The 22944-nt window shown below is 43.3% G+C and overlaps 1 protein-coding gene and 2 long non-coding RNA genes across 3 annotated transcripts in view; all 3 read right to left on the bottom strand.

The window, feature by feature from the left end:
* Positions 1–2665: 2665 nt before the first annotated feature.
* LOC117337954 lies at positions 2666–3291 on the bottom strand. The gene is made up of 2 exons (XR_004534924.1): positions 3041–3291; positions 2666–2884 (listed from the first exon to the last, which is right to left on the bottom strand). It is a non-coding gene; the product is annotated as an uncharacterized LOC117337954 (long non-coding RNA).
* A 900-nt stretch (positions 3292–4191) lies between these two features.
* LOC117337953 lies at positions 4192–5793 on the bottom strand. The gene is made up of 3 exons (XR_004534923.1): positions 4674–5793; positions 4414–4621; positions 4192–4361 (listed from the first exon to the last, which is right to left on the bottom strand). It is a non-coding gene; the product is annotated as an uncharacterized LOC117337953 (long non-coding RNA).
* A 12722-nt stretch (positions 5794–18515) lies between these two features.
* The window catches only part of LOC117337982 (sodium- and chloride-dependent creatine transporter 1-like), a gene marked incomplete in the record, with an annotated part of 29371 nt that continues 24942 nt past the window's right edge, over positions 18516–22944 (bottom strand). Inside the window, 2 exon segments of the mRNA XM_033899143.1 lie at positions 18516–19048; positions 20484–20654. Of these exon segments, the coding sequence (XP_033755034.1) occupies positions 18950–19048; positions 20484–20654 (270 nt within the window).

The following is a 22944-nucleotide window of genomic DNA, read 5'->3' as shown; positions in this document are numbered from 1 at the left end:
TTTTAGTTGCATGTATTAGTTGCATTATATGTTTTTTTTTTATTAGGTAGAATCCTGAATTTCAGGTGGTATATGACATGGGGCAGCTGATGGCTACCTGAATGAAAACTATGTTTTGTTAAGAGAAATACAAATGTAATTGAAATCATGTTCCCTACTTTGAACGAAAAAAAAGGTGTATTATCACTAGGCCTCTTTGCTTCAATGTATCAAAATGGTGGCTGGGACAATCATATGGAAGCTTGTTTCACAGCTTATGGTTTTAAAGAAGATCTGCTTAAATGAGTTATCCAGTTTGTATCGGTATAATAAAACGGTTAACGTATGGGGTAGAGAGATATAGCAAGTTTCTGGTGTCCCGAGATCACCTATATCCCCAACCCCATACTTTAACTGTATACTATTTGGACTCTCCATTGTCCATGGACTATCGTCCAGGCTGGTCTCTCTGTTGTCCTTGGACTATCGTCTACACTGATCTCTCTGTTTTCCACGGACTATCGTCTACACTGATATCTCCGTTGTCCACGGACTATCGTCTACACTGATCTCTCTGTTTTCCACGGACTATCGTCTACGCCGATATCTCCGTTATCCACGGACTTTCGTCTACACTGATCTCTCTGTTTTCCACGGACTATCGTCTACACTGATATCTCCATTGTCCACGGACTATCGTCTACGCTGATATCTCCGTTGTCCACGGACTATCGTCTACGCTGATATCTCCATTGTCCACGGACTATCGTCTACGCTGATATCTCCGTTGTCCACGGACTATCGTCTACGCTGATATCTCCATTGTCCACGGACTATCGTCTACACTGATCTCTCCGTTGTCCACGGACTATCGTCTACACTGATCTCTGTTTTCCACGGACTATCGTCTACGCTGATATCTCCATTGTCCACGGACTATCGTCTACACTGATCTCTCCGTTGTCCACGGACTATCGTCTACGCTGATCTCTCCGTTGTCCACGGACTATCGTCTACACTGATCTCTCTGTTGTCCACGGACTATCGTCTACACTGATATCTCCATTGTCCACGGACTATCGTCTACACTGATCTCTCAATTGTCCACGGACTATCGTCTACACTGATCTCTCCGTTGTCCACGGACTATCGTCTACGCTGATATCTCCCTTGTCCATGGACTATCGTCTACGCTGATCTCTCCGTTGTCCACAGACTATCGTCTACGCTGATATCTCCATTGTCCACGGACTATCGTCTACGCTGATCTCTCCATTGTCCACGGACTATCGTCTACGCTGATCTCTCCATTGTCCACGGACTATCGTTTGGGCTGATCTCTCCATTGTCCACGGACTATCGTCTACGCTGATCTCTCCGTTGTCCACGGACTATCGTCTACGCTGATATCTCCATTGTCCACGGACTATCGTCTACGCTGATCTCTCCATTGTCCACGGACTATCGTCTACGCTGATATCTCCATTGTCCACGGACTATCGTTTGGGATGATCTCTCTGTTTTCCATGGACTATCGTCTACGCTGATCTCTCCGTTGTCCAGACTTTCGTCTACGCTGATATCTCCGTTGTCCACGGACTATCGTCTACACTGATCTCTCCGTTGTCCACGGACTATCGTTTGGGCTGATCTCTCCATTGTCCACGGACTATCGTCTACGCTGATATCTCCATTGTCCACGGACTATCGTTTGGGCTGATCTCTCTGTTTTCCATGGACTATCGTCTACGCTGTTCTCTCCATTGTCCACGGACTATCGTCTACACTGATCTCTCCGTTGTCCACGGACTATCGTTTGGGCTGATCTCTCCATTGTCCACGGACTATCGTCTACGCTGATATCTCCATTGTCCACGGACTATCGTTTGGGCTGATCTCTCTGTTTTCCATGGACTATCGTCTACACTGATCTCTCCGTTGTCCACGGACTATCCTTTGGGCTGATCTCTCCGTTGTCCACGGACTATCGTCTACGCTGATCTCTCCATTGTCCACGGACTATCGTCTACGCTGATCTCTCCGTTGTCCACGGACTATCGTCTAGGCTGATCTCTCCGTTGTCCACGGACTATCGTCTAGGCTGATATCTCCATTGTCCACGGACTATCCTTTGGGCTGATCTCTCCGTTGTCCACGGACTATCGTCTAGGCTGATATCTCCATTGTCCACGGACTATCCTTTGGGCTGATCTCTCCGTTGTCCAGACTTTCGTCTACGCTGATATCTCCGTTGTCCACGGACTATCGTTTGGGCTGATATCTCCGTTGTCCACGGACTATCGTCTACGCTGATCTCTCCGTTGTCCACGGACTATCGTCTAGGCTGATCTCTCCGCTGTCCACGGACTATCGTTTGGGCTGATCTCTCCATTGTCCACGGACTATCGTCTACGCTGATCTCTCCATTGTCCACGGATTATCGTTTGGGCTGATCTCTCCGTTGTCCACGGACTATCGTTTGGGCTGATCTCTTTGTTGTTCCCGGGCTATCATCAAGGTGACCGCTCTTACGTCATGAATTATCGTAAATGAGGATATCTCCAGTGTCCTTGTTTTCATGTAGAATTAGGTCGGTAACTCTTGTATATCTACTGTAATGATATCAATGACATTTTCTGTTGGTTGTTATAGGTAGTTTGAAAAATAGAAATTCTGAAGACATTGAATGAATGCGAAATATAAACTTTATTATGATGTTTACCCAGGTCAGCGGGCGATTTTCAGAGTATCTGAAAGATCTGAGACCTAGCTTACAAACATTAGTATAGTGATACATATACAATTTATAAAATTGACAGTTGTTATCTTTATCATGACTGGTGAGTATCCGAACTGGTAAGGCTAGTAAACTGTTCGTTGTCCGAGATGTAAGGCCGTGTCATACCTGGTAAGGCTAGTAATCTGTTCGTTGTCCGAGATATAAGGCCGTGTCATACCTGGTAAGGCTAGTAAACTGTCTATTGTCCGAGATATAAGGCCGTGTCATACCTGGTAAGGCTAGTAAACTGTCCGTTGTCGGAGATATAAGGCCATGTCATACCTGGTAAGGCTAGTAAACTGTTCGTTGTCCGAGATATAAGGCCATGTCATACCTGGTAAGGCTAGTAAACTGTTCGTTGTCGGAGATATAAGGCCGTGTCATACCTGGTAAGGCTAGTAAACTCTTCGTTGTCGGAGATATAAGGCCATGTCATACCTGGTAAGGCTAGTAAACTGTTCGTTGTCGGAGATATAAGGCCGTGTCATACCTGGTAAGGCTAGTAAACTCTTCGTTGTCGGAGATATAAGGCCATGTCATACCTGGTAAGGCTAGTAAACTGTTCGTTGTCCGAGATATAAGGCCGTGTCATACCTGATAAGGCTAGTAAACTGTTCGTTGTCCGAGATATAAGGCCATGTCATACCTGGTAAGGCTAGTAAACTGTCCGTTGTCAGAGATATAAGGCCATGTCATACCTGGTAAGGCTAGTAAACTGTTCGTTGTCCGAGATATAAGGCCGTGTCATACCTGGTAAGGCTAGTAAACTGTTCGTTGTCCGAGATATAAGGCCGTGTCATACCTGGTAAGGCTAGTAAACTGTTCGTTGTCCGAGATATAAGGCCATGTCATACCTGGTAAGGCTAGTAAACTGTTCGTTGTCCGAGATATAAGGCCGTGTCATACCTGGTAAGGCTAGTAAACTGTTCGTTGTCCGAGATATAAGGCCATGTCATACCTGGTAAGGCTAGTAAACTGTTCGTTGTCCGAGATATAAGGCCGTGTCATACCTGGTAAGGCTAGTAAACTGTTCGTTGTCCGAGATATAAGGCCATGTCATACCTGGTAAGGCTAGTAAACTGTTCGTTGTCCGAGATATAAGGCCGTGTCATACCTGATAAGGCTAGTAAACTGTCCGTTGTCGGAGATATAAGGCCGTGTCATACCTGGTAAGGCTAGTAAACTGTTCGTTGTCGGAGATATAAGGCCGTGTCATACCTGGTAAGGCTAGTAAACTCTTCGTTGTCCGAGATATAAGGCCATGTCATACCTGGTAAGGCTAGTAAACTGTCTATTGTCGGAGATATAAGGCCGTGTCATACCTGGTAAGGCTAGTAAACTGTCCGTTGTCGGAGATATAAGGCCATGTCATACCTGGTAAGGCTAGTAAACTGTTCGTTGTCGGAGATATAAGGCCGTGTCATATATACCTGGTAAGGCTAGTAAACTGTCCGTTGTCGGAGATATCAGGCCGTGTCATACCTGGTAAGGCTAGTAAACTGTCCGTTGTCGGAGATATAAGGCCATGTCATACAGGATAAGGCTATTTACCTGTCCGTTGTCGGAGATATAAGGCCGTGCCATACCTGGTAAGGCTAGTAAACTGTCTATTGTCCGAGATATAAGGCCATGTCATACAGGATAAGGCTATTTACCTGTCCGTTGTCGGAGATATAAGGCCGTGTCATACCTGGTAAGGCTAGTAAACTGTCCGTTGTCGGAGATATAAGGCCGTGTCATACCTGGTAAGGCTAGTAAACTGTCTGTTGTCCGAGATATAAGGCCATGTCATACCTGGTAAGGCTAGTAAACTGTCCGTTGTCGGAGATATAAGGCCGTGTCATACCTGGTAAGGCTAGTAAACTGTCTATTGTCCGAGATATAAGGTCATGTCATACAGGATAAGGCTATTTACCTGTCCGTTGTCGGAGATATAAGGCCGTGTCATACCTGGTAAGGCTAGTAAACTGTCCGTTGTCGGAGATATAAGGCCATGTCATACCTGGTAAGGCTAGTAAACTATCTATTGTCGGAGATATAAGGCCGTGTCATACCTGGTAAGGCTAGTAAACTGTTCGTTGTCCGAGATATAAGGCCGTGTCATACCTGGTAATGCTAGTAAACTGTCTGTTGTCCGAGATATAAGGCCATGTCATAACTGGTAAGGCTAGTAAACTGTCCGTTGTGGGAGATATAAGACCATGTCATACCCGGTAAGGCTAGTAAACTGTCCGTTGTCCGAGATATAAGGCCGTGTCATACCTGGTAAGGCTAGTAAACTGTCCGTTGTCCGAGATATAAGGCCGTGTCATACCTGGTAAGGCTAGTAAACTGTCTGTTGTCCGAGATATAAGGCCATGTCATACCTGGTAAGGCTAGTAAACTGTCCGTTGTCGGAGATATAAGGCCGTGTCATACCTGGTAAGGCTAGTAAACTGTCTATTGTCCGAGATATTAGGCCGTGTCATACCTGGTAAGGCTAGTAAACTGTTCGTTGTCCGAGATATAAGGCCATGTTATACCTGGTAAGGCTAGTAAACTGTTCGTTGTCGGAGATATAAGGCCGTGTCATACCTGGTAAGGCTAGTAAACTGTCTATTGTCCGAGATATTAGGCCGTGTCATACCTGGTAAGGCTAGTAAACTGTCTATTGTCCGAGATATTAGGCCGTGTCATACCTGGTAAGGCTAGTAAACTGTTCGTTGTCCGAGATATAAGGCCGTGTCATACCTGGTAAGGCTAGTAAACTGTCCGTTGTCCGAAATATAAGGCCATGTCATACCTGGTAAGGCTAGTAAACTGTCCGTTGTCCGAGATATAAGGCCGTGTCATACCTGGTAAGGCTAGTAAACTGTCCGTTGTCGGAGATATAAGGCCGCGTCATAACTGGTAAGGCTAGTAAACTGTCTATTGTCCGAGATATTAGGCCGTGTCATACCTGGTAAGGCTAGTAAACTGTTCGTTGTCCGAGATATAAGGCCGTGTCATACCTGGTAAGGCTAGTAAACTGTCCGTTGTCGGAGATATAAGGCCATGTCATACCTGGTAAGGCTAGTAAACTGTTCGTTGTCCGAGATATATGGCCGTGTCATACCTGGTAAGGCTAGTAAACTGTCCGTTGTCGGAGATATAAGGCCGTGTCATACCTGGTAAGGCTAGTAAACTGTTCGTTGTCCGAGATATAAGGCCGTGTCATACCTGGTAAGGCTAGTAAACTGTCCGTCGTCCGAGATATAAGACCGCGTCATACCTGGTAAGGCTAGTAAACTGTCCGTTGTCCGAGATATAAGGCCGTGTCATACCTGGTAAGGCTATTAACCCGTCTATTGTCCGAGTTATAAGGCCGTGTCTTGGACTTGTATGAGAGGGACATTGCATGGTTAAGTTTGACTACAATGAATCATAAACATATACTAACTTCAATATACACAGATTTTCTTACATGGTAAAGGTATAGCACAGTTTCTGGGATTGTCACGCAAGTCAAAATATTAATGGCGAAAGCTTGTAGGTACAGGTCCGAAAATAATTGAACAACTGACAACAGACAAATAGATTACAGTGTAATAATTCAAAAACAGTGAAAGGTAGAGTCGACGGGTTACGTCTGTAATGTTACTGTGTAAGGTAGAGTCGACGGATGACGTCTGTAATGTTACTGTGTAAGGTAGAGTCTGTAATGTTACTGTGTAAGGTACAGTCGACGGGTGACGTCTGTAATGTCACTGTGTAAGGTAGAGTCGACGGATGACGTCTGTAATGTTACTGTGTAAGGTAGAGTCGACGGATGACGTCTGTAATGTCACTGTGTAAGGTAAAGTCGACGGATGACGTCTGTAATGTCACTGTGTAAGGTAGAGTCGACGGGTGACGTCTGTAATGTTACTGTGTAAGGTAGAGTCGACGGATGACTGATGTAATGTTACTGTGTAAGGTAGAGTCGACGGATGACTGATGTAATGTCACTGTGTAAGGTAGAGTCGACGGGTGACGTCTGTAATGTTACTGTGTAAGGTAGAGTCGACGGATGACGTCTGTAATGTTACTGTGTATGGTAGAGTCGACGGATGACGTCTGTAATGTTACTGTGTAAGGTAGAGTCGACGGATGACGTCAGTAATGTTACTGTGTAAGGTAGAGTCTGTAATGTTACTGTGTAAGGTAGAGTCGACGGGTGACGTCGGTAATGTTTCTGTGTAAGGTAGAGTCGACGGGTGACGTCTGTAATGTTACTGTGTAAGGTAGAGACGACGGGTGACGTCTGCAGTGTTACTGTGTAAGGTAGAGTCGACGGATGACTGATGTAATATTACTGTGTAAGGTAGAGTCGACGGGTGACGTCTGTAATGTTACTGTGTAAGGTAGAGTCGACGGATGACGTCTGTAATGTTACTGTGTAAGGTAGAGTCGACGGGTGACTGATGTAATGTTACTGTGTAAGGTAGAGTGGACGGATGACGTCAGTAATGTTACTGTGTAAGGTAGAGTCGACGGGTGACGTCTGTAATGTTACTGTGTAAGGTAGAGTGGACGGATGGCGTCTGTAATGTCACTGTGTAAGGTAGAGTCGACGGATGACGTCTGTAATGTTACTGTGTAAGGTAGAGTGGACGGGTGACGTCTGTAATGTTACTGTGTAAGGTAGAGTCGACGGGTTACGTCTGTAATGTTACTGTGTAAGGTAGAGTCGGCGGATGACGTCAGTAATGTTACTGTGTAAGGTAGAGTCGACGGATGACTGATGTAATGTTACTGTGTAAGGTAGAGTCGACGGATGACTGATGTAATGTTACTGTGTAAGGTAGAGTCGACGTATGACGTCTGTAATGTTACTGTGTAAGGTAGAGTCGACGGATGACGTCTGTAATGTTACTGTGTAAGGTAGAGTCGACGGGTTACGTCTGTAATGTTACTGTGTAAGGTAGAGTCTGTAATGTTACTGTGTAAGGTAGAGTCGACGTGTGACGTCTGTAATGTTACTGTGTAAGGTAGAGTCGACGTATGACGTCTGTAATGTTACTGTGTAAGGTAGAGTCGACGGATGACTGATGTAATGTTACTGTGTAAGGTAGAGTCGACGGATGACGTCTGTAATGTTACTGTGTAAGGTAGAGTCGACGGATGACGTCAGTAATGTTACTGTGTAAGGTAGAGTCGACGGATGACGTCTGTAATGTAACTGTGTAAGGTAGAGTCGACGGATGACGTCTGTAATGTTACTGTGTAAGGTAGAGTCGACGGATGACTGATGCAATGTTACTGTGTAAGGTAGAGTCGACGGATGACGTCTGTAATGTTACTGTGTATGGTAGAGTCGACGGATGACGTCTGTAATGTTACTGTGTAAGGTAGAGTCGACGGATGACGTCAGTAATGTTACTGTGTAAGGTAGAGTCTGTAATGTTACTGTGTAAGGTAGAGTCGACGGATGACGTCTGTAATGTTACTGTGTAAGGTAGAGTCGACGGATGACTGATGTAATGTTACTGTGTAAGGTAGAGTCGACGGATGACTGATGTAATGTTACAGTGTAAGGTAGAGTCGACGGATGACGTCTGTAATGTTACTGTGTAAGGTAGAGCCGACGGATGACTGATGTAATGTTACTGTGTAAGGTAGAGTCGACGGATGACGTCTGTAATGTTACAGTGTAAGGTAGAGTCGACGGATGACGTCTGTAATGTTACTGTGTAAGGTAGAGCCGACGGGTGACGTCTGTAATGTTACTGTGTAAGGTAGAGTCGACGGGTGATGTCTGTAATGTTACTGTGTAAGGTAGAGTCAACGGATGACGTCTGTAATGTTACTGTGTAAGGTAGAGTCGACGGATGACGTCTGTAATGTAACTGTGTAAGGTAGAGTCGACGGATGACGTCTGTAATGTTACTGTGTAAGGTAGAGTCGACGGATGACTGATGTAATGTCACTGTGTAAGGTAGAGTCGACGTATGGCTGATGTAATGTTACTGTGTAAGGTAGAATCGACGGATGACGTATGTAATGTTACTGTGTAAGGTAGAGTCGACGGATGACTGATGTAATGTTACTGTGTAAGGTAGAGTCGACGTATGACGTCTGTAATGTTACTGTGTAAGGTAGAGTCGACGGATGACGTCTGTAATGTTACTGTGTAAGGTAGAGTCGACGGATGACTGATGTAATGTTACTGTGTAAGGTAGAGTCGACGGATGACTGATGTAATGTTACTGTGTAAGGTAGAGTCGACGGATGACGTATGTAATGTTACTGTGTAAGGTAGAGTCGACGTATGGCTGATGTAATGTTACTGTGTAAGGTAGAGTCGACGGATGACTGATGTAATGTAACTGTGTAAGGTAGAGTCTGTAATGTTACTGTGTAAGGTAGAGTCGACGGATGACGTCTGTAATGTTACTGTGTAAGGTAGAGTCGACGGATGACGTCTGTAATGTTACTGTGTAAGGTAGAGTCGACGGATGACGTCTGTAATGTTACTGTGTAAGGTAGAGTCGACGGGTGACTGATGTAATGTTACTGTGTAAGGTAGAGTCGACGGATGACGTCTGTAATGTTACTGTGTAAGGTAGAGTGGACGGATGACTGATGTTATGTTACTGTGTAAGGTAGAGTCGACGTATGACGTCTGTAATGTTACTATGTAAGGTAGAGTCGACGTATGACGTCTGTAATGTTACTGTGTAAGGTAGAGTCGACGGATGACTGATGTAATGTTACTGTGTAAGGTAGAGTCGACGGATGACTGATGTAATGTTACTGTGTAAGGTAGAGTCGACGGATGACGTCTGTAATGTTACTGTGTAAGGTAGAGTCGACGGATGACGTCAGTAATGTTACTGTGTAAGGTAGAGTCGACGGATGACGTCTGTAATGTAACTGTGTAAGGTAGAGTCGACGGATGACGTCTGTAATGTTACTGTGTAAGGTAGAGTCGACGGATGACTGATGCAATGTTACTGTGTAAGGTAGAGTCGACGGATGACGTCTGTAATGTTACTGTGTATGGTAGAGTCGACGGATGACGTCTGTAATGTTACTGTGTAAGGTAGAGTCGACGGATGACGTCAGTAATGTTACTGTGTAAGGTAGAGTCTGTAATGTTACTGTGTAAGGTAGAGTCGACGGATGACGTCTGTAATGTTACTGTGTAAGGTAGAGTCGACGGATGACTGATGTAATGTTACTGTGTAAGGTAGAGTCGACGGATGACTGATGTAATGTTACAGTGTAAGGTAGAGTCGACGGATGACGTCTGTAATGTTACTGTGTAAGGTAGAGCCGACGGATGACTGATGTAATGTTACTGTGTAAGGTAGAGTCGACGGATGACTGATGTAATGTTACAGTGTAAGGTAGAGTCGACGGATGACGTCTGTAATGTTACTGTGTAAGGTAGAGCCGACGGGTGACGTCTGTAATGTTACTGTGTAAGGTAGAGTCGACGGGTGATGTCTGTAATGTTACTGTGTAAGGTAGAGTCAACGGATGACGTCTGTAATGTTACTGTGTAAGGTAGAGTCGACGGATGACGTCTGTAATGTAACTGTGTAAGGTAGAGTCGACGGATGACGTCTGTAATGTTACTGTGTAAGGTAGAGTCGACGGATGACTGATGTAATGTCACTGTGTAAGGTAGAGTCGACGTATGGCTGATGTAATGTTACTGTGTAAGGTAGAATCGACGGATGACGTATGTAATGTTACTGTGTAAGGTAGAGTCGACGGATGACTGATGTAATGTTACTGTGTAAGGTAGAGTCGACGTATGACGTCTGTAATGTTACTGTGTAAGGTAGAGTCGACGGATGACGTCTGTAATGTTACTGTGTAAGGTAGAGTCGACGGATGACTGATGTAATGTTACTGTGTAAGGTAGAGTCGACGGATGACTGATGTAATGTTACTGTGTAAGGTAGAGTCGACGGATGACGTATGTAATGTCACTGTGTAAGGTAGAGTCGACGTATGGCTGATGTAATGTTACTGTGTAAGGTAGAGTCGACGGATGACTGATGTAATGTAACTGTGTAAGGTAGAGTCTGTAATGTTACTGTGTAAGGTAGAGTCGACGGATGACGTCTGTAATGTTACTGTGTAAGGTAGAGTCGACGGATGACGTCTGTAATGTTACTGTGTAAGGTAGAGTCGACGGATGACGTCTGTAATGTTACTGTGTAAGGTAGAGTCGACGGGTGACTGATGTAATGTTACTGTGTAAGGTAGAGTCGACGGATGACGTCTGTAATGTTACTGTGTAAGGTAGAGTGGACGGATGACTGATGTTATGTTACTGTGTAAGGTAGAGTCGACGTATGACGTCTGTAATGTTACTATGTAAGGTAGAGTCGACGGATGGCGTCTGTAATGTTACTGTGTAAGGTAAAGTCGACGGATGACGTCTGTAATGTTACTGTGTAAGGTAGAGTCGACGTATGACGTCTGTAATGTTACTTTGTAAGGTAGAGTCGACGGATGACGTCTGTAATGTCACTGTGTAAGGTAGAGTCGACGGATGACGTCTGTAATGTTACTGTGTAAGGAAGAGTGGACGGATGACTGATGTTATGTTACTGTGTAAGGTAGAGTCGACGTATGACGTCTGTAATGTTACTATGTAAGGTAGAGTCGACGGAAGACGTCTGTAATGTTACTGTGTAAGGTAGAGTCGACGTATGACGTCTGTAATGTTACTGTGTAAGGTAGAGTCGACGGATGACGTCTGTAATGTCACTGTGTAAGGTAGAGTCGACGGATGACGTCTGTAATGTAACTGTGTAAGGTAGAGTCTGTAATGTTACTGTGTAAGGTAGAGTCGACGGGTTACGTCTGTAATGTCACTGTGTAAGGTAGAGTCTGTAATGTTACTGTGTAAGGTAGAGTCGACGGGTGACGTCTGTAATGTTACTGTGTAAGGTAGAGTCGACGGATGATGTCTGTAATGTTACTGTGTAAGGTAGAGTCGACGGATGACGTCTGTAATGTTACTGTGTAAGGTAGAGTCGACGGATGACGTCTGTAATGTTACTGTGTAAGGTAGAGTCGACGGATGACGTCTGTAATGTAACTGTGTAAGGTAGAGTCGACGGGTTACGTCTGTAATGTTACTGTGTAAGGTAGAGTCGACGGGTGACGTCTGTAATGTTACTGTGTAAGGTAGAGTCGACGGATGACGTCTGTAATGTTACTGTGTAAGGTAGAGTCGACGGATGACGTCTGTAATGTAACTGTGTAAGGTAGAGTCGACGGGTTACGTCTGTAATGTTACTGTGTAAGGTAGAGTCGACGGGTTACGTCTGTAATGTTACTGTGTAAGGTAGAGTCTGTAATGTTACTGTGTAAGGTAGAGACTGTAATGTTACTGTGTAAGGTAGAGTCGACGGGTGACGTCTGTAATGTTACTGTGTAAGGTAGAGTCTGTAATGTTACTGTGTAAGGTAGAGTCGACGGATGACGTCTGTAATGTTACTGTGTAAGGTAGAGTCGACGGATGACGTCTGTAATGTTACTGTGTAAGGTAGAGTCGACGGATGACGTCTGTAATGTTACTGTGTAAGGTAGAGTCGACGGATGACGTCTGTAATGTTACTGTGTAAGGTAGAGTCGACGGATGACGTCAGTAATGTTACTGTGTAAGGTAGAGTCGACGGATGACTGATGTAATGTTACTGTGTAAGGTAGAGTCGACGGATGACGTCTGTAATGTTACTGTGTAAGGTAGAGTCGACGGATGACTGATGTAATGTTACTGTGTAAGGTAGAGTCGACGGATGACGTCTGTAATGTTACTGTGTAAGGTAGAGTCGACGGATGACGTCTGTAATGTTACTGTGTAAGGTAGAGTGGACGGATGACGTCTGTAATGTTACTGTGTAAGGTAGAGTCGACGGATGACGTCTGTAATGTAACTGTGTAAGGTAGAGTCGGCGGATGACTGATGTAATGTTACTGTGTAAGGTAGAGTCGACGGGTGACGTCTGTAATGTTACTGTGTAAGGTAGAGTCGACGGGTGACGTCTGTAATGTTACTGTGTAAGGTAGAGTCGACGGGTGACGTCTGTAATGTTACTGTGTAAGGTAGAGTCGACGGATGACGTCTGTAATGTTACTGTGTAAGGTAGAGTCGACGGATGACGTCTGTAATGTTACTGTGTAAGGTAGAGTCGACGGATGACGTCTGTAATGTTACTGTGTAAGGTAGAGTCGACGGATGACGTCTGTAATGTTACTGTGTAAGGTAGAGTCGACGGGTTACGTCTGTAATGTTACTGTGTAAGGTAGAGTCGGCGGATGACGTCTGTAATGTTACTGTGTAAGGTAGAGTCGACGGGTGACTGATGTAATGTTACTGTGTAAGGTAGAGTCGACGGATGACGTCTGTAATGTTACTGTGTAAGGTAGAGTCGACGGATGACGTCTGTAATGTTACTGTGTAAGGTAGAGTCGACGGATGACGTCTGTAATGTTACTGTGTAAGGTAGAGTCGACGGATGACGTCTGTAATGTTACTGTGTAAGGTAGAGTCGACGGGTTACGTCTGTAATGTTACTGTGTAAGGTAGAGTCGGCGGATGACGTCTGTAATGTTACTGTGTAAGGTAGAGTCGACGGATGACGTCTGTAATGTTACTGTGTAAGGTAGAGTCGACGGATGACGTCTGTAATGTTACTGTGTAAGGTAGAGTCGACGGATGACTGATGTAATGTCACTGTGTAAGGTAGAGTCGACGGATGACTGATGTAATGTTACTGTGTAAGGTAGAGTCGACGGAGGACGTCTGTAATGTTACTGTGTAAGGTAGAGTCTGTAATGTTACTGTGTAAGGTAGAGTCTGTAATGTTACTGTGTAAGGTACAGTCGACGGGTGACGTCTGTAATGTTACTGTGTAAGGTACAGTCGACGGATGACTGATGTAATGTTACTGTGTAAGGTAGAGTCGACGGATAACGTCTGTAATGTTACTGTGTAAGGTAGAGTCGACGGGTTACGTCTGTAATGTTACTGTGTAAGGTAGAGTCTGTAATGTTACTGTGTAAGGTAGAGACTGTAATGTTACTGTGTAAGGTAGAGTCGACGGGTGACGTCTGTAATGTTACTGTGTAAGGTACAGTCTGTAATGTTACTGTGTAAGGTAGAGTCGACGGATGACGTCTGTAATGTTACTGTGTAAGGTAGAGTCGACGGATGACGTCTGTAATGTTACTGTGTAAGGTAGAGTCGACGGATGACGTCTGTAATGTTACTGTGTAAGGTAGAGTCGACGGATGACGTCTGTAATGTTACTGTGTAAGGTAGAGTCGACGGATGACGTCAGTAATGTTACTGTGTAAGGTAGAGTCGACGGATGACTGATGTAATGTTACTGTGTAAGGTAGAGTCGACGGATGACGTCTGTAATGTTACTGTGTAAGGTAGAGTCGACGGATGACTGATGTAATGTTACTGTGTAAGGTAGAGTCGACGGATGACGTCTGTAATGTTACTGTGTAAGGTAGAGTCGACGGATGACGTCTGTAATGTTACTGTGTAAGGTAGAGTCGACGGATGACGTCTGTAATGTTACTGTGTAAGGTAGAGTGGACGGATGACGTCTGTAATGTTACTGTGTAAGGTAGAGTCGACGGATGACGTCTGTAATGTAACTGTGTAAGGTAGAGTCGGCGGATGACTGATGTAATGTTCCTGTGTAAGGTAGAGTCGACGGGTGACGTCTGTAATGTTACTGTGTAAGGTAGAGTCGACGGGTGACGTCTGTATTGTTACTGTGTAAGGTAGAGTCGACGGGTGACGTCTGTAATGTTACTGTGTAAGGTAGAGTCGACGGATGACGTCTGTAATGTTACTGTGTAAGGTAGAGTCGACGGATGACGTCTGTAATGTTACTGTGTAAGGTAGAGTCGACGGATGACGTCTGTAATGTTACTGTGTAAGGTAGAGTCGACGGATGACGTCTGTAATGTTACTGTGTAAGGTAGAGTCGACGGGTTACGTCTGTAATGTTACTGTGTAAGGTAGAGTCGGCGGATGACGTCTGTAATGTTACTGTGTAAGGTAGAGTCGACGGGTGACTGATGTAATGTTACTGTGTAAGGTAGAGTCGACGGATGACGTCTGTAATGTTACTGTGTAAGGTAGAGTCTGTAATGTTACTGTGTAAGGTACAGTCGACGGGTGACGTCTGTAATGTTACTGTGTAAGGTACAGTCGACGGATGACTGATGTAATGTTACTGTGTAAGGTAGAGTCGACGGATAACGTCTGTAATGTTACTGTGTAAGGTAGAGTCGACGGGTTACGTCTGTAATGTTACTGTGTAAGGTAGAGTCTGTAATGTTACTGTGTAAGGTAGAGACTGTAATGTTACTGTGTAAGGTAGAGTCGACGGGTGACGTCTGTAATGTTACTGTGTAAGGTACAGTCTGTAATGTTACTGTGTAAGGTAGAGTCGACGGATGACGTCTGTAATGTTACTGTGTAAGGTAGAGTCGACGGATGACGTCTGTAATGTTACTGTGTAAGGTAGAGTCGACGGATGACGTCTGTAATGTTACTGTGTAAGGTAGAGTCGACGGATGACGTCTGTAATGTTACTGTGTAAGGTAGAGTCGACGGATGACGTCAGTAATGTTACTGTGTAAGGTAGAGTCGACGGATGACGTCTGTAATGTTACTGTGTAAGGTAGAGTCGACGGATGACGTCTGTAATGTTACTGTGTAAGGTAGAGTCGACGGATGACTGATGTAATGTTACTGTGTAAGGTAGAGTCGACGGATGACGTCTGTAATGTTACTGTGTAAGGTAGAGTCGACGGATGACGTCTGTAATGTTACTGTGTAAGGTAGAGTCGACGGATGACGTCTGTAATGTTACTGTGTAAGGTAGAGTGGACGGATGACGTCTGTAATGTTACTGTGTAAGGTAGAGTCGACGGATGACGTCTGTAATGTAACTGTGTAAGGTAGAGTCGGCGGATGACTGATGTAATGTTACTGTGTAAGGTAGAGTCGACGGGTGACGTCTGTAATGTTACTGTGTAAGGTAGAGTCGACGGGTGACGTCTGTATTGTTACTGTGTAAGGTAGAGTCGACGGGTGACGTCTGTAATGTTACTGTGTAAGGTAGAGTCGACGGATGACGTCTGTAATGTTACTGTGTAAGGTAGAGTCGACGGATGACGTCTGTAATGTTACTGTGTAAGGTAGAGTCGACGGATGACGTCTGTAATGTTACTGTGTAAGGTAGAGTCGACGGATGACGTCTGTAATGTTACTGTGTAAGGTAGAGTCGACGGGTTACGTCTGTAATGTTACTGTGTAAGGTAGAGTCGGCGGATGACGTATGTAATGTTACTGTGTAAGGTAGAGTCGACGGGTGACTGATGTAATGTTACTGTGTAAGGTAGAGTCGACGGATGACGTCTGTAATGTTACTGTGTAAGGTAGAGTCGACGGATGACGTCTGTAATGTTACTGTGTAAGGTAGAGTCGACGGATGACGTCTGTAATGTTACTGTGTAAGGTAGAGTCGACGGATGACGTCTGTAATGTTACTGTGTAAGGTAGAGTCGACGGGTTACGTCTGTAATGTTACTGTGTAAGGTAGAGTCGGCGGATGACGTCTGTAATGTAACTGTGTAAGGTAGAGTCGACGGATGACGTCTGTAATGTTACTGTGTAAGGTAGAGTCGACGGATGACGTCTGTAATGTTACTGTGTAAGGTAGAGTCGACGGATGACTGATGTAATGTCACTGTGTAAGGTAGAGTCGACGGATGACTGATGTAATGTTACTGTGTAAGGTAGAGTCGACGGAGGACGTCTGTAATGTTACTGTGTAAGGTAGAGTCTGTAATGTTACTGTGTAAGGTAGAGTCTGTAATGTTACTGTGTAAGGTACAGTCGACGGGTGACGTCTGTAATGTTACTGTGTAAGGTACAGTCGACGGATGACTGATGTAATGTTACTGTGTAAGGTAGAGTCGACGGATAACGTCTGTAATGTTACGGTGTAAGGTAGAGTCGACGGGTTACGTCTGTAATGTTACTGTGTAAGGTAGAGTCTGTAATGTTACTGTGTAAGGTAGAGACTGTAATGTTACTATGTAAGGTAGAGTCGACGGGTGACGTCTGTAATGTTACTGTGTAAGGTAGAGTCTGTAATGTTACTGTGTAAGGTAGAGTCGACGGATGACGTCTGTAATGTTACTGTGTAAGGTAGAGTCGACGGATGACGTCTGTAATGTTACTGTGTAAGGTAGAGTCGACGGATGACGTCTGTAATGTTACTGTGTAAGGTAGAGTCGACGGATGACGTCTGTAATGTTACTGTGTAAGGTAGAGTCGACGGATGACGTCAGTAATGTTACTGTGTAAGGTAGAGTCGACGGATGACTGATGTAATGTTACTGTGTAAGGTAGAGTCGACGGATGACGTCTGTAATGTTACTGTGTAAGGTAGAGTCGACGGATGACTGATGTAATGTTACTGTGTAAGGTAGAGTCGACGGATGACGTCTGTAATGTTACTGTGTAAGGTAGAGTCGACGGATGACGTCTGTAATGTTACTGTGTAAGGTAGAGTGGACGGATGACGTCTGTAATGTTACTGTGTAAGGTAGAGTCGACGGATGACGTCTGTAATGTAACTGTGTAAGGTAGAGTCGGCGGATGACTGATGTAATGTTACTGTGTAAGGTAGAGTCGACGGGTGACGTCTGTAATGTTACTGTGTAAGGTAGAGTCGACGGGTGACGTCTGTAATGTTACTGTGTAAGGTAGAGTCGACGGGTGACGTCTGTAATGTTACTGTGTAAGGTAGAGTCGACGGATGACGTCTGTAATGTTACTGTGTAAGGTAGAGTCGACGGATGACGTCTGTAATGTTACTGTGTAAGGTAGAGTCGACGGATGACGTCTGTAATGTTACTGTGTAAGGTAGAGTCGACGGATGACGTCTGTAATGTTACTGTGTAAGGTAGAGTCGACGGGTTACGTCTGTAATGTTACTGTGTAAGGTAGAGTCGGCGGATGACGTCTGTAATGTTACTGTGTAAGGTAGAGTCGACGGGTGACTGATGTAATGTTACTGTGTAAGGTAGAGTCGACGGATGACGTCTGTAATGTTACTGTGTAAGGTAGAGTCGACGGATGACGTCTGTAATGTTACTGTGTAAGGTAGAGTCGACGGATGACGTCTGTAATGTTACTGTGTAAGGTAGAGTCGACGGATGACGTCTGTAATGTTACTGTGTAAGGTAGAGTCGACGGGTTACGTCTGTAATGTTACTGTGTAAGGTAGAGTCGGCGGATGACGTCTGTAATGTAACTGTGTAAGGTAGAGTCGACGGATGACGTCTGTAATGTTACTGTGTAAGGTAGAGTCGACGGATGACGTCTGTAATGTTACTGTGTAAGGTAGAGTCGACGGATGACTGATGTAATGTCACTGTGTAAGGTAGAGTCGACGGATGACTGATGTAATGTTACTGTGTAAGGTAGAGTCGACGGAGGACGTCTGTAATGTTACTGTGTAAGGTAGAGTCTGTAATGTTACTGTGTAAGGTAGAGTCTGTAATGTTACTGTGTAAGGTACAGTCGACGGGTGACGTCTGTAATGTTACTGTGTAAGGTACAGTCGACGGATGACTGATGTAATGTTACTGTGTAAGGTAGAGTCGACGGATAACGTCTGTAATGTTACTGTGTAAGGTAGAGTCGACGGATAACGTCTGTAATGTTACTGTGTAGGGTAGAGTTTGTTATGTTACTGTGTATGGTAGAGTCGGGTTTTCACCTGTGGTTTGGTTTCTCTAAAGAGACCCACGTTGAGTCGGACAGACTTGTATTACGAGTAATGAATTTCAAGCGTGACGTTACGGTGACTTCATTTGATCACTTTCATCAGCAAAAATATTAATGATCGAAACGAAAAGTTTACTACGATGTGAAAGTGTGCGAAACTTCAGTCGATAAACCTTTTTATGTTACATTTATTCCTTACAAAAGTGTACTAATATCTTCTTGGGTGGTAAATATTGTATGGGTCGACTCGGCTACGCTAACAACCTGATCAAGTATTCGCGAAAGATTACGCCAATATGTTTTTCGATGTGTAGATGAAATATTGTTGTGTTGATAATGAAATGAAGGTCGTACAATTCATCAATGGCTCATTTGTACGATGCTGTCAATTAGCATTATTTCTTGTCAGTCCTGACTTGAAGCTGGTGGTTGTAACTCCAGCTGGGATGAATTTGATGTTTTTGTAGTAACGGCGTGGTCACCGTTTTCCATCTCTGAAGGAACAAAGGAATAATTCATGTTATTATAAACGAGTTTCGGCCACCATAGGATAACATAGATACACATTAGTTTGGAGTAGATCAGCCAAAGAGACGATATAAGTCACACGAATAAGGATTACCTTTCATGTTTTTTTTATAGAACTTGTACAAAAGCATCTGCTAATGTTCTTATAAAACCATACGCCTCAACTCACCATATATAGAGTTGACTAGATCGAATAACAAACGTTCACGTTGCCCTGATTGCGTCATAAGAAGTTAGCGTAGTATCAGTATGAAATATTTGTATACGTTATACAATTGGCAATAAGCCTTCAGAAGCATTTAAATTGGGATCCCAGCAGAAATTACAAATGAACTGCGTACATTGTACATACAAGTATATTTACCGTACATACAAGTATATTTACCGTACATACAAGTATATTTACCGTACATACATGTATATTTACCGTACATACATGTATATTTACCGTACATACATGTATATTTACCGTGCATACAAGTATATTTAACGTTCATACAAGTATATTTACAGTACATACAAGTGTATTACCGTACATACATCAATATTTACCGTACATACATGTATATTTACCGTACATGTATATTTACCGTACATACAAGTATATTTACCGACATACATGTATATTTACCGTTCATACAAAATGTACAAGTATATTTACCGTACATACATCAATATTTACCGTACATACAAGTATATTTACCGTACATACATGTATATTTACCGTACATACAAGTATATTTACCGTACATACAAGTGCATTACCGTACATACATGTATATATACCGTACATACTTGTATACTTACCGTACATACAAGTATATTTACCGTACATACAAGTATATTTACCGTACATACAAGTATATTTACCGTACATACATGTATACTTACCGTACATACATGTATATATACCGTACATACTTGTATACTTACCGTACATACAAGTATATTTACCGTACATACATGTATATTTACCGTACATACAAGTATATTTACCGTACATACATGTATATTTGCCGTACATACAAGTGCATTACCATACATACATCAATATTTACCGTACACACGTTTATTTTTACCGAGCCACATGTATATTCACCGAGTACTCAAATTCTATATTAAATCGGTTTAATTAATATATATGTTGCTATTCCGCTAGTCCAAAATGACCAGAGGGAGATATTATGAAGCTGAGTGAAAATAATACGTTATCATATTAATGATAATATTAAAATGTACTGAAAACCGTTCAGGTTCGTACAATGAACTCTAAAACTGAAAAGACTAAACATAACATTATAATACCGCGATGGAACATGGCCATTTTACGTGTATACTGTATAGTATCGTTTTGATGGTGATGTATCCATTGTTATTTTCAGAAATCTTGTTGTTGTTTACCTGCTTTATTGATCCTTCTGCACCCATGAATTTGACGAGACCGTACACAGGGACACACATCATGGCCGACAGGGCCAGCATTATTCCGAACGCCTGGGCCCAAGCCGGATAATTGTAAGTTCTGTTATAGGTTAGGGGTTTAAACATGACGAGCTGGGCCACCAACATACCCTGAAATAAAGATGGTTACGTGTTTCCAGGACAGAACTTCTATTCACTAAGAATCATGTTCGATCAATTGAAAAAGCAAATCATTAGTTGATTTTCCAGTACATGAAGTCAGGATTGTTTTTTGTTTTTCCTGATTAAAAGCAAAAAGTAACAAGAGGCCGATGGACCTTAACAGTCGTCTGACTTGAAGTACTGTTGAAGTATTCATACTCAGTAGTGCTAGCAGTATAGTGGTAGACGTATGTTGGCCATGGCAGCCATCTTGTATTACTGAGCAACCCAAAATATAACAACTTGTCATGACCATCACCTCAGGATCATTTCAGGCAAGTCGGAGTCAAAATGAACTGATGGGGCATGAGAATGTTTGTTTGTTTGTTTGTTTATTTGTTGTTGTTTTTTCTCAAAATGACACGATGGGTTTTGTGTATCTCTACTTTACCATAGACACGATGGGTGTTGTGTATATCTACTTTACCATAGACACGATGGGTGTTGTGCATCTCTACTTTACCATAGACACGATGGGTGTTGTGTATCTCTACTTTACCATAGATACGATGGGTGTTGTGTATCTCTACTTTACCATAGACACGATGGGTGTTATGTATCTCTACTTTACCATAGACACGATGGGTGTTGTATATCTCTACCATAGACACGATGGGTGTTGTGTATCTCTACTTTACCATAGACACGATGGGTGTTATGTATCTCTACCATAGACACGATGGGTGTTGTATATCTCTACTTTACCATAGACACGATGGGTGTTGTGTATCTCTACCATAGACACGATGGATGTTGTGTATCTCTACTTTACCATAGACACGATGGGTGTTGTGTATCTCTACCATAGACACGATGGCTGTTGTGTATCTCTACTTTACCATAGACACGATGGGTGTTGTGTATCTCTACTTTACCATAGACACGATGGGTGTTGTATATCTCTACTTTACCATAGACACGATGGGTGTTGTATATCTCTACCATAGACACGATGGGTGTTCTGTATCTCTACTTTACCATAGACACGATGGGTGTTGTGTATCTCTACTTTACCATAGACACGGTGGGTGTTGTGTATCTCTACTTTACCATAGACACGATGGGTGTTGTGTATCTCTACTTTACCATAGACACGATGAGTGTTGTGTATCTCTACTTTACCATATACACGATGGGTGTTGTGTATCTCTACTTTACCATAGACACGATGGGTGTTGTGTATCTCTACTTTACCATAGACACGATGGGTGTTGTATATCTCTACCATAGACACGATGGGTGTTGTGTACCTCTACTTTACCATATACACGATGGGTGATGTGTATCTCTACTTTACCATAGACACGATGGGTGTTGTGTATATCTACTTTACCATAGACACGATGGGTGTTGTGTATCTCTACTTTACCATAGACACGATGGGTATTGTGTATCTCTACTTTACCATAGACACGATGGGTGTTGTGTATCTCTACTTTACCATAGACACGATGGGTGTTGTGTATCTCTACTTTACCATAGACACGATGGGTGTTGTGTATCTCTACTTTACGATATACACGATGGGTGTTGTTTATCTCTACTTTACCATAGACACGATGGGTGTTGTGTATATCTACTTTACCATAGACACGATGGGTGTTGTGTATCTCTACTTTACCATAGACACGATGGGTGTTGTGTATCTCTACTTTACCATAGACACGATGGGTGTTGTGTATCTCTACTTTACCATAGACACGATGGGTGTTGTGTATCTCTACTTTACCATAGACACGATGGGTGTTGTATATCTCTACCATAGACACAATGGGTGTTGTGTATCTCTACTTTACCATAGATACGATGGGTGATGTATATCTCTACCATAGACACGATGGGTGTTGTGTATCTCTACTTTACCATAGACACGATGGGTGTTGTGTATATCTACTTTAGAATAGACACGATGGGTATTGTATATCTCTACTTTACCATAGACACGATGGGTGTTGTATATCTCTACTTTACAATAGACACGATGGGTGTTGTATATCTCTACCACAGACACGATGGGTGTTGCGTATCTCTACTTTACCATAGACACGATGGGTGTTGTATATCTCTACTTTACCATAGACACGATGGGTGTTGTGTATCTCTACTTTACCATAGACACGATGGGTGTTGTGTATCTCTACCATAAACACGATGGGTGTTGTATATCTCTACTTTACAATAGACATGATGGGTGTTGTGTATCTCTACTTTACCATAGACATGATGGGTGTTGTATATC

This window comes from Pecten maximus, chromosome 11, assembly GCF_902652985.1.
Source record: "Pecten maximus chromosome 11, xPecMax1.1, whole genome shotgun sequence".
Classification (NCBI taxonomy): Eukaryota; Metazoa; Mollusca; class Bivalvia; order Pectinida; family Pectinidae; genus Pecten; species Pecten maximus.
The sequence above is the reverse complement of the archived record's forward strand: the minus strand, read 5'-3'. Positions and strand labels throughout refer to the sequence as shown.